The sequence below is a fragment of the Marmota flaviventris genome, chromosome 9, assembly GCF_047511675.1.
Source record: "Marmota flaviventris isolate mMarFla1 chromosome 9, mMarFla1.hap1, whole genome shotgun sequence".
Classification (NCBI taxonomy): Eukaryota; Metazoa; Chordata; class Mammalia; order Rodentia; family Sciuridae; genus Marmota; species Marmota flaviventris.
In genome coordinates this window covers 53,085,693-53,098,085 of record NC_092506.1, presented here as the reverse complement: position 1 = coordinate 53,098,085, position 12,393 = coordinate 53,085,693, and the positions used below count along the sequence as shown (strand labels likewise).

Sequence of the window (12,393 nt, the reverse complement as noted above, 5' to 3'; positions counted from 1 at the left end):
CTTTTGGTAATATCGCCATTTTGCTGATGTTAGTTCTGCCTATCCATGAACAGGGTATATTTTTCCATCTTCTAAGATCTTCTTCTATTTCTCTCTTTAGGGTTCTGTAGTTTTCATTGTATAAGTCTTTCACCTCTTTTGTTAGGTTGATTCCCAAGTATTTTATTTTTTTTTGAGGATATTGTGAATGGAGTGGTTGTCCTCATTTCCATTTCAGAAGAATTGTCGCTGATATACAGGAATGCCTTTGATTTATGTGTATTGATTTTATATCCTGCCACTTTGCTGAATTCATTTATTAGCTCTAGTAGTTTCTTTGTAGACCCTTTTGGGTCTGTTAGATATAGTATCATATCATCCACAAATAGTGATAATTTAAGTTCTTCTTTTCCTATTTTTATGCCTTTAATTTCTTTCATCTGTCTAATTGCTCTGGTCAGTGTTTCGAGAACTATGTTGAACAGAAGTGGTGAGAGTGGGCATCCCTGTCTTGTTCCAGATTTTAGAGGGAATGCCTTCAATTTTTCTCCGTTCAGAATGATGCTAGCCTGAGGCTTAGCATAGATAGCTTTTACAATATTGAGGTATGTTCCTGTTATCCCTAGTTTTTCTAGAGTTTTGAACATAAAGGCATGCTGTACTTTGTCGAATGCTTTTTCTGCATTTATCGAGATGATCATTTGGTTCTTATTTATAAGTCTATTGATGTGGTGAATAACATTTATTGATTTCCGTATATTGAACCAGCCTTGCATCCCAGGAATGAATCCTACTTGATCATGGTGCACAATTTTTTTGATATGTTTTTGTATCCGATTCGCCAGAATTTTATTGAGGATTTTGGCATCTAGGTTCATTAGAGATATTGGTCTGTAGTTTTCTTTCTTTGAAGTGTCTTTGTCTGGTTTAGGTATCAGGGTGATGTTGGCCTCGTAGAATGAATTTGGAAGTTCTCCCTCTTTTTCTATTTCCTGAAGTAGCTTGAAAAGTATTGGTATTAGTTCCTCTTTAAAGGTTTTGTAAAACTCTGCTGTATACCCATCCGGTCCTGGGCTTTTCTTAGTTGATAGTCTTTTGATGGTTTCTTCTATTTCCTCAATTGATATTGGTCTGTTTAGGTTGTCTATATCCTCCTGACTCAATCTGGGCAGATCATATGACTTAAGAAATTTATCTATGCCTTCACTATCTTCTAATTTATTGGAGTATAAGGATTCAAAATAATTTTTGATTATCTTCTGTATTTCTGAAGTGTCTGTTGTGATATTGCCTTTTTCATCCCGTATGCTAGTAATTTGAGTTCTCTCTCTTCTTCTCTTCGTTAGCATGGCTAAGGGTATGTGATTTTGTTTATTTTTTCAAAGAACCAACTTTTAGTTTTGTCAATTTTTTCAATTGTTTCTTTTGTTTCGATTTCATTAATTTCAGCTCTGATTTTCATTATTTCTTGCCTTCTACTTCTTTTGCTGTTGTTTTGCTCTTCTTTTTCTAGGATTTTGAGATGAAGTATGAGATCATTTATTTGTTGGTTTTTTCTTTTTTTAAGGAATGAACTCCACGCAATGAATTTTCCTCTTAGAACTGCTTTCAATGTGTCCCATAGATTCCGATATGTTGTGTCTGTGTTTTCATTTATCTCTAAGAATTTTTTAATTTCCTCCTTGATGTCTTCTATAACCCATTGATCATTCAGTAACCTATTGTTCATTGTCCAAGTGATGTATGCTTTTTCCTTCCTTCTTTTATTGTTGATTTTCAGTTTCATTCCATTATGATCAGATAAGATGCATGGTATTATCTCTACTCCTTTATATTGTCTAAGAGTTGCCCTGTGACATAATATGTGATCTAGTTTTGAGAAGGATCCATGTGCTGCTGAGAAAAAAGTGTAACTGCTTGATGTTGGGTAGTATATTCTATATATGTCAATTAAGTCTAGGTTATTAATTGTGTTATTGAGTTCTATAGTTTCCTTATTCAACTTTTGTTTGGAAGATCTGTCCATTGGTGAGAGAGGTGTGTTGAAGTCTCCCATGATTATTGTATGGTGGTCTATTAGACTCTCGAACTTGAGAAGAGTTTGTTTGATGAACATAGCTGCACCATTGTTTGGGGCATATATATTTATGATTGTTATGTCTTGTTGGTGTATGGTTCCCTTGAGCAGTATGTAGTGTCCCTCTTTATCCCTTTTGATTAACTTTGGCTTGAAATCTATTTTATTTGATATGAGTATGGACACACCTGCTTGTTTCCAAAGTCCATATAAGTGATATGATTTTTCCCAACCTTTCACCTTCAGCCTATGTATGTCTTTTCCTATCAAATGCGTCTCCTGTAGGCAGCATATTGTTGGGTTTTGTTTTGTGATCCATTCTACTAGCCTGTGTCTCTTAATTGGTGAGTTTAAGCCATTAACATTTAGGGTCATTATTGAGATATGGGTTGTTCTTCCAGCCATATTTGTTTATTTATGTTACTAAACATGGTTTGTTTTCCTCTTTGATTATTTCCCCGCTTTACTGTCCTACCTCCCACTGTTGGTTTTCATTGTTATTTTCCATTTCCTCTTCCTGTAATGTTTTGCCGAGGATGTTTTGAAGAGATGGTTTTCTAGTTGCAAATTCTTTTAACTTTTGTTTATCGTGGAAGGTTTTAATTTCATCTTCCATCCTGAAGCTTAATTTCGCTGGAAACACAATTCTTGGTTGGAACCCATTTTCTTTCAGTGTTTGAAATATGTTATTCCAGGATCTTCTAGCTTTCAGAGTCTGTGTTGAAAGATCAGCTGTTATCCTGATTGGCTTACCCCTAAATGTAATCTGCTTCCTTTCTCTTGTAGCTTTTAAAATTCTCTCCTGATTCTGTATGTTGGGCATCTTCATTATAATGTGTCTAGGTGTGGATCTCTTATGATTTTGCACATTCGGTGTCCTGTAGGCTTCTAGGATTTGGGATTCTGTCTCATTCTTCAAGTCTGGGAAGTTTTCTCGTATTATTTCATTGAATAGATTGCTCATTCCTTTGGTTTGAAACTCTGTCCCTTCCTGTATCCCAATGACTCTTAAATTTGGTCTCTTGATGTTATCCCATATTTCTTGCATGTTCTGCTCATGGTTTCTTAACAGTCTTGCTGAGCTGTCTATGTTCTTTTCAAGTTGAAATACTTCATTGTCTGATGTTCTATCTTCTAAGTGTTCTACTCTGCTGGTAGTATTCTCAATTGAGTTTTTAAGTTGGTTTATTGCTTCCTGCATTTCTAGGATTTCTGTTTGTTTTTTTTAACCTCTATCTCCCTGTATAGTTGATCTTTTGCTTCTTGGATTTGTTTATGTAATTCATTGTTGAAGTGATCTTTCATTGTCTGATTTTGCTGTCTGATGTCTTCCTTGAGACTCCAGATCATCTGAAGCATGTATATCCTGAATTCTTTATCTGACATTCCATCTGCTGCAGCTATTACCTCTTCTAACGTTGAGTTGACCTGCATTGCTTGTGGTCCTTTCTTTCCTTGTCTCTTCATACTGTTCGCGTTTCTTTCTGCTTGGTGAAACTGTTGTACTATTGAATTTTCCCCCTATATATTTATATTGGTCTTGTATAGTTGCAAAGTCTCCCTCGCAGGCGCGGGCGGCGGCTCTGCCCCTCCTCCAATTGGGGCAATGTGCCTACCACGCCGGTAGGCCGCTGGGCCTGTTCTGCTGGTTGGTAGCAGGTCCGCCTACCTTGCAGTTGCGGGCAGTGGCTCTGTCCCTCTGCGGGCCGCTAGGCTTGTTCTGTTGGTGGTCGCAGTTCTGCCTACTTTGCAGGCGTAGGCAGAGGCACTGCCCCTCTGCAGGCCTCTGGGGCTGTTCTGCCGGTGGGTCGCAGGTCCGCCTACCTTGCAGGCGCGGGGGGGGGGGGGGGCGCGGCTCTACCCTTCCGCAGGCCACTGGGCCTGTTCTGTCTGTCGGTTGCAGGTCTGGCCTGTTCTGTTGGTGGTCACAGTTCCGCCTACCTTGCAGGCGCGGGGGGGGGGGGGCGGCTCTGCCTCTCAGCAGAGCGCTGCTCCTGTTGTGCCGGTGGGTCGCAAGCCCGCCTACCTTGCAGGTGTGGTTGGCAGCTCTGCCCCTCCGCGGGCCACTGGGCCTTTTCTGTCGGTGGTCACAGTTCCGCCTACCTGTCAGGCGCGGGGGTGGGGGGCGGCTCTGCCCCTCAGCAGGCTGCTGGGCCTGTTCTGTGGGTGGTCACAGTTCCGTCTACCTTGCCGGCGTGGGGGGAGGGGGCGGCTCTGCCTCTCAGCAGGCCGCTGCTCTTGTTCTGCCGGTGGGTCGCAGGCCCGCCTACCTTGCAGGAGTGGTTGGCAGCTCTGCCCCTCCACGGGCCACTGGGCCTTTTCTGTCGGTGGTCACAGTTCCGCCTACCTGGCAGGCGCGGGGGGTGTGGGCTAGGGGGCGGCTCTGCCTCTCAGCAGGCCGCTGCGCCTGTTTTGCCGGTGGGTCGCAGGCCCGCCTACCTTGCCGGTGTGGTTGGCAGCTCTGCCCCTCCGCGGGCCACTGGGCCTTTTCCATTGGTGGTCACAGTTCCACCTACCTGGCAGGCGCGGGGGAAGGGGGGCGGCTATGCCCCTCAGCAGGCCGCTGGGCCTGTTCTGTGGGTGGTCACAGTTCCGTCTACCTTGCCGGCGCGGGGGGAGGGGGAGTTTAAACTCTTAAAGCTATTAATAAGGTACCACTGCCAAAGAAGCCTTCATAAGAGTTAAGTTAGCATTAATTACACATAACTTACTAAAACTGAAGAAAAGTGAAAAGGAACTATTAACTTTCAATCTAGGGGGGAAAAAAAACCCCTAAATCTGTGGATGGTTATTGTACTACAGATTCCTAAGGAGCTAAGATAGGTAATGTTCCAAATGGAAACTCTTGGAAACTTTTATACTAAGTAGAGTTCTAAAAGATAAGTATCACTTTTTGTTTGGACCAATGAAATATACTACTTTTACAAGAATAGTAAGTATGTATACACCAGAACTGCAAAAAGAAAAAATATATACAATCATTAAAAACAATTGAGTAGGGATGGGAATGTAATTCAGTGGTAGAGTGCTTGTCTAGCATGTACAAGACCTGGGTTTGATCTCTAGCACTGCAAAACACAAAACAATAAAAACAAGTCTATGTATTATTGTGGAAGTATATCCAGTATGTACTCCTAACTGAATAAAAAAACAAGGTTAGGGGCTGCGGTTGTGACTCAGTGGTACAGCGCTAGCCTAACACATGCAAGGCACTGGGTTTGATCTTCAGCATCACGTAAAAAAGTAAATAAAGGTATTGTGTCCTACTACAACTAAAATACACACACACACACATATTAAAAAAAAACAAAGTGGAAAAAATAGTGTCAATGGTTTAATCCTTTCCTTAAAAAAAAGAACAGTTTTTATCTGGATATGCAATAATTTATAACTCCTTCCATTCCCCAAAGGAAACTGACTATTTAGAGGAGATGGGTTAGTGCTAGGAAAGGGAGCTTTTGCTTTGCATTTTGTATTTTTCTATACTACCTGAATTTCCTAACCATGTATATTTAAGAAAATCCATCTGGTTTGTGGCACTCTGGCTATTTTGAAAACTTACAAGCCAATAAACTGGAAAATCTAGAAGATATTGATAAATTCCTAAACACATATGACCTACCCAAATTAAATCATGAGAATATAGAAAACCCAAACATACCAATATCAAGCAATAATAAAATAATATGAAGCAGTAATAAAATGCCTTCCCACAAAGAAAAGCCCAGGACCAGATGGATTCTTGGCTGAGTTATACCAGAACTTTAAATAACTAACACCAACTCTCCTCAAATTATCCCATGAAACAGAAAGGTAAGGAACAGTCAAATTCATTCAATATCAGTATAACTCTGATAACAAAACCAGATAAAGACATGCCAAGGAAAGAAAACTGCAGACCAATGTCCTTGTTGAGCATAGCTAAAAAAATTCTTAATAAAATAGTAGCAAACAGCATTTAAAAACACATTAACAAGAATGTACACCATAACCAAGTTGGATTCATTCTAGGGATACAAGGTTGGTTCCATATATGTAAATCAATAGATGTAATTCATCACAAGGACAAAAATAAAGGACAAAAATCACATGATCATCTCAACAGATGCAGAAAAAGCCTTTGACAAAATTCAGCACCCAGTCATGTTAAAAACACTGGAGAAACTACAGATAGAAGAAACTTACCTCAATACCATAAAGGCTATAGATGACAAACTCAAAGCCATATACTGAATGGAGAAAAACTGAAAGCATTTCCTCTCAACTAGTTTGATTTTTTTAAAAAATAATTTGCTGTAATTAAAAAAGAGTATCAAGTTTTCTGGTAGAATTTTTTTTGGATCTTATAGATATAGAATTATATCATAAGCAAATAGTGATAGTTTGAGTTCTTCTTAACCTATTTGTATCCCTTTAGTTTCTTCGTTTTGTCTAATTGCCCTGATTAGAGTTTTAAGGATGATGTTGAATAGAAGTGGTGAAAGAGGGCATCCCTGTCTTGTTCCAGTTTTTAGAGGGATTGCTTTCAATTTTTCTCCATTTAGAATGATGCTGGCCTTGGGTTTAACATATACAGCTGTTACAATGTTGTGGTATGTTCCTAGTTTTTCTAGTGTTTTGAACACGAAGGTGTGCTGTATTTTGTCAAATGCTTTTTCTTCATCTATTGAGATGATCATATGATTCTTGTTTTTAAGACTATTACTATGATGAATTACATTTATTGATTTCTGTATGTTGAACCAACCCCCTGCAGCCCTGGGATGAATCCCACTTGATCGTGGTGCAGTATGTTTTAAATATGTTTTTGTATGCGATTTGCCAGAATTTTATTGAGAATTTTTGCATCTATGTTCATCAGGGATATCGGTCTGAAGTTTTCTTTCTTTGATGTGTCTTTGTCTGGTTTTAGTCTAAAAGTGATATTAGCCTCATAGAATGAGTTTGGAAGGGTTTCCTCCTTTTCTATTTCATGGAATACTTTGAGGAATATTGGTGTTAATTCTTTTTTGAAAGTCTTGTAGAACTCGGCTGAGAATCCATCTGACCCTGGGCTTTTCTTGGTTGGTAGGCTTTTGATGGCATTTTCTATTTCATTACTTGAAATTGATTTGTTCAAATCATGTGTGACCTCCTCATTCAGTTTGGGTAGGTCATATGTCTCTAGAAATTTGTTGATGTCTTTGATATTTTCTGTTTTTTAGAGTATAAATTTTCAAAATAGTTTCTAATTATCTTCTGTATTTCAGACATGTCTGTTGTGATATTTCCTTCTTCATCTTATAGCAGGATACAAAATCAATACCCATAAATCAAACATTCCTATATATCAGTGGTGAATTCACTGAAAGAGAAATTAGGAAAACTACTCCATTCACAATAGCTGCAAATAAATAAATAAATAAAATACCTGGGAATCAATCAAACAAAAGAGGTGAAAGACCTCTATAATGAAAACCACAGAACACTAAAGAAAGAAATTGAAGAAAACCTCAGAAGATGAAACCATCTCCCATGCTCTTGGATAGGCAGAATTAATACTGTCAAAATGGCCATACTACCAAAAGTATTATACAGATTTAATGCAATTCCTATTAAAATCCCAATGACATTCTTCATAGAAATAGAAAAAAGCAATCATGAAATTTATTTGAAAAAATAAGAGATCCAGAATAGCTAAAGCAATCATTAGCAAGAAAAGTGAAGCAATAGGCAACACAATACCAGACCTTAACCTATACTACAGAGCTATAATAACAAAAACAGCATGATATTGGTATCAAAATAGACTTGTAGACGAATTGTACAGAATAGAGAACACATGAGACAAACCCACATAAATACAGTTATCTCATAATAGACAAGGGTGCCAAAAACATTCACTGGAGAAAAGATAGCCTATTCAACAAATGGTGCTGGCACAACTGGAAATCCATATGTAGCAAACCTCTATCTCTCAACCGCACAAAAATCAACTCAAAGTGGATCAAAGACTTAGGCACTAGAACAGAGATCCTGCATCTAACAGGAGAAAGAATAGGCTCAAATCTTTACCACGTCAGCCTAGGATCCAACTTCTTTAATAAGACTCTTAAAACTCAAGAAGTAAAATCAAGAATCAATAAATGGAATGGATTCAAATTAAAAAGCTTCTTCTCAGCAAAGGAAACAATTAATAATGTGAGGAGAGAGCCTGCAGATTGGGAGAAAATCTTTACATGCACCTCTGATAAAGCATTTATCTCTAGGATATATAAAGAACTCAAAAAAAACTTAACACCAAACCCCCCCCCCCCAAATAACCCAATCAATAAACGGGCTAAGGAACTAAACAGACACTTCACAAAGAACAAGTACAAGTGATCAACAAATATATGAGTAAGTGTTCAACATCTCTAGCAATTAGAGAAATGCAAATCAAAACTACTCTTAAGATTTCATCTCATTCCTATCAGAATGGCAATCATCAAGAATACAGGCAACAATAAATGTCGGCGAGGATGTGGTGAAAAATGTACACTCATACATTGCTGGTGGGACTGCAAATTGGTGCAGCCAATATGGAAAGCAGTATGGAGATTCCTCAGAAAACTGGGAATGGAACCACCATTTGACCCAACTATCCCATTCCTTGGTTTATACCCAAAGGACTTAAAATCAGCATATATAGTGATACAGCCACATCATTGTTCATAGCAGCTCAATTCACAATAGCTAGACTATGGAACCAACCTAGGTGTCCCTCAATAGATGAATGGATAAAGAAAATGTGGTATATATACTCAATGGAATATTACTCAGCTTTAAAAAAGAGTGAAATTATGGCATTTGCCAGTAAATGGTTGGAGTTACATGAAGATGCTAATTCAAAATAAGGCCGGGGGCATTAGGGAAGAATAGCATTACCTTAGATTAGGTAGAGGGAAGTGATGGGAGGGAAGGAGAGGGGATGTGGGGATAAAAATAGTAGAATGAAACAAACATTATTACTGTATGTATATACGTGACTACATGACCAATATGATTCTGCAAGATGTACACTCAAAAAAATAAAATTATATCCCATCTATGTATGATATATCCAATTGCATAAATGCATTCTACTGTCATGTATAACTAATTAAAACAAATAAAAAATTTAAAAAGAGTACAATACAAGTTCCTAAGGCCATGTTGATGTTTTATTTATGTTGCTGTCCATGATATTGCCCAGCATAGTAACTTTGTATATCCAGATGCTCAATAAACTTTTATTGCATTGAAAAAAAAAATGAGTATGTTACTAAAATATTTTAAAAGTAAGAAACAACTGAGACCATTCTCTGAAGTAATGCTGTGCAAGTCCCAAGAGTTTATACTGGCTAGACAGTTATGAGGATGGCTCATTTGCAATTTGTGGCCAGATTAATGCAATTTATATCTACTTCCTGAATTAAAAAATCCACTATGGGGCTGGGATTATGACTCAGCATTAGAGCGCTTGCCTAGCACATGCGAGGCCCTGGTTTGATCCTCAGCACCACATAAAAATAAATAAATAAATAAAGATATTGTGTCCAACTACAGTGAAAAAATAAATATAAAAAAATCCACATTGCACAAGAAATAATTTTCTGTAAGATATATATTTCGAAAATATTTAAAAATCAGTGTGATCTGCCTTCCCTAACTCTTCTGAACCAATTATCAATGCACTCTTTGTTCCAAAGCCATCCCTCTTTTCTATTCTTTCTGATCTTAAACCTGGGCCTTATAAACATTTCCTTTGTCACTGGGCATGATATTAAGCTTTGTCAGTAAAAAGCGCACAGGGACACTGCAGTAGAAACTGGCTTCTCTTCCTGGTTCTGGTGTGCTTTTTCCTTTTTATTCCTGTGGCATCACCTATTAGTTGTATGTGGGACACCTACAGGTGTTTGCTACTGAAGAAGTTTTAGTACTATCCCAACTGGTGGCATTCTATTTAATTTCACTAGTACCCTAGTAGGTGGTTTCCCAGTATGTCTTGTGGCAGGCAGTTTTCTGCTTGCCAGTCTTGCTCTGTGGTACCTCAGTGAATGTCTAAGCCATCACTGGCCACAGTAATACCTTTCCAAAAAGATCTGTGAATCAGCTCAGAGGTGAGGAGGCACTTTCCAAGTTTATTTCTCTCTTAGGTACTCTTCTGGAGCTCTAGAGATAGTAGCTGCTCCCCAAATTCTATTCCTATATTCTTTAGATTCTCTGTATCTTTTAGTAATTAATCATTACTACTTAATAGCTCCTTATATTAAAAGCTATCTGCTTGAATTACTGATAAGTTTCTGGCTGTCCATTGGGCCTTGACTGGTTTACCTGAAAACCAAACCAAAAAACTAAGACAAAAACAATCATATCTATAAACCCACCTCTAGAACATAGCACGGTATTATTAAGTTTGATAATACTGAAAAACAGCATGGCATTTGGCCAAACTTGTTAACTTACTGCCTTATAAAGCTGACTCTGCATATGGATCAACAGTGAGTCACTCTGTTGTCACAGATTTAATATCTCCTATTACACATTTCAGAAGGATGTATTAAATGCATGGTTCAGAATGTAGTTATTTAGTTCTTTATAGGATGTAACAATAAAGAGAACTTGCTGGGTTTGTTTGCTGTAAGAGCTAATATATTTGTGTTAAAGTTATAATGACAGAATTTTAAAAATCACTTTGGACAGTCCAGAAAATTCTCAGAAGGTTGACAGAAATTGCCAACTACATTAAACTCTAATTATGTCATTCATTCATTCATTTAATAACTATTTACTGTGTAGCATTAGGATATAGTGGCAAAGACAAGAGACAATATCCTAGTCTCATGGAATTTACTTTCTGCGGTCAAGGGAAAAACTTGTAAACAAATAAATATATAATACAATTTCAGGTGTTATAAGGAAAAAGAAAACAGGGTAAAATGGGTGCAGGTGTTGCATTAGGAGATGATTTAGTGTTCCATGTAACTTTTCCTATACATAGCATGCAATAAATGTTATAATAAATATAACCATGGTTATGTCTTAGGTATACTAAGAGGACAGGATTTATTTAGTTCCATGAGGAATCAAACTGGATACACTCATACAAATCATAACAAGTTTATATATAGACCAATGAGACTTACCCTATAGAAAGCACTGGTCAAAGGGAGTAATGCTGCTGCAATGTTATATTCTTCTAAACTTGAACAATCCTTAAAAAGAAACAAAGACAAATGAAAATTATGGGATATTCACCAGAAATCACAAATATATGGAAACCAAAATAGGGGGATATACTATTTAATGTTCTGTGAGGTTTTTACTTTTATTCCAAATTGTCACTAAGGCATAGTAGCTAAGTTGGAGGAGGGGTAGGATACTCTCCCTGAAGTATATTATTTTAGAAAAATGTAGTAGAAATACATTTGAGGAGGACATCATTTTTATATACTATTGCTACCTTCATTTATTATAATGACAGTTAAAGTTTGTATAATTTATACACAAAAAATTTAGAGGGTTTTTTAAATAGCAGATTTACCTACTGCATTTCATTGAGTCTAAGATTTTTCATCTCAGATTTTATCATCTCTGAGATTGGAATGCATTTATAACAGACTCAAAGTATTTCTTCTTCTTAGTGTTATATAAAAAGGGTATCTTGTTATTATTGATCAGGCAAGAAATATCACTGAATCTAAAACCCATTGGGTAAAATTTTGGGGAATGATATAGACAGAAAAATCTCAGTGGGAATGTAAAATGGTGCAGCTGCTGTGGAAGAAAGTACAGCAGGTCTTCAAAACAAATAAACAACAAAACTACAGAATGAGAAAACAGAATATATATAGACAAATGCAATAACTATATGCTCTAGCATATCTACTTCTGGGTATATACCCAAAAGAACTAAAAATAAGAACTGAATGCAAACAGGTGAGGGAGTGGACACTCCATATATGTGGTGTGTGCACATAACATTTGCACATAGGATGGAATATTACTCAGCCTTAAAAATTTGACACATGCTATGACACGGATGAACCTCAGGGCCATTATACCAGGTGAATATTTGTATAGTGATACTAATCAGTCCTTCCTGATTGGCAGTGAAACACAAAGTGAGCCATAAAGAGGCAGGACTTGGAACAGTACCTAAGCGTAGCAAAAGCTGAACTAACACCTACCAAGAGGGTTAGATATAACGATTAAAGCTCCAACCTTAAACAATGTAGCTATTTTCATCAGAATGCAAATCCCTCATTCATCAGTTATTCATATTCGTGTGAACTACCTTTAAACTTTAAAGAGCTGGTACCTTAGATATCAATTAT

General features: G+C 37.4%; 1 protein-coding gene across 1 annotated transcript in view; it reads right to left on the bottom strand.

Annotated features, from left to right (window-relative positions):
* Sbf2 (SET binding factor 2) overlaps positions 1-12,393 on the bottom strand; it is a 444,817-nt gene that overhangs the window by 129,053 nt on the left and 303,371 nt on the right. Inside the window, exon 17 of the mRNA XM_027942390.2 lies at positions 11,203-11,271. Within this exon, the coding sequence (XP_027798191.1) occupies positions 11,203-11,271 (69 nt within the window). The remainder of the gene's footprint in view (positions 1-11,202; positions 11,272-12,393) is intronic.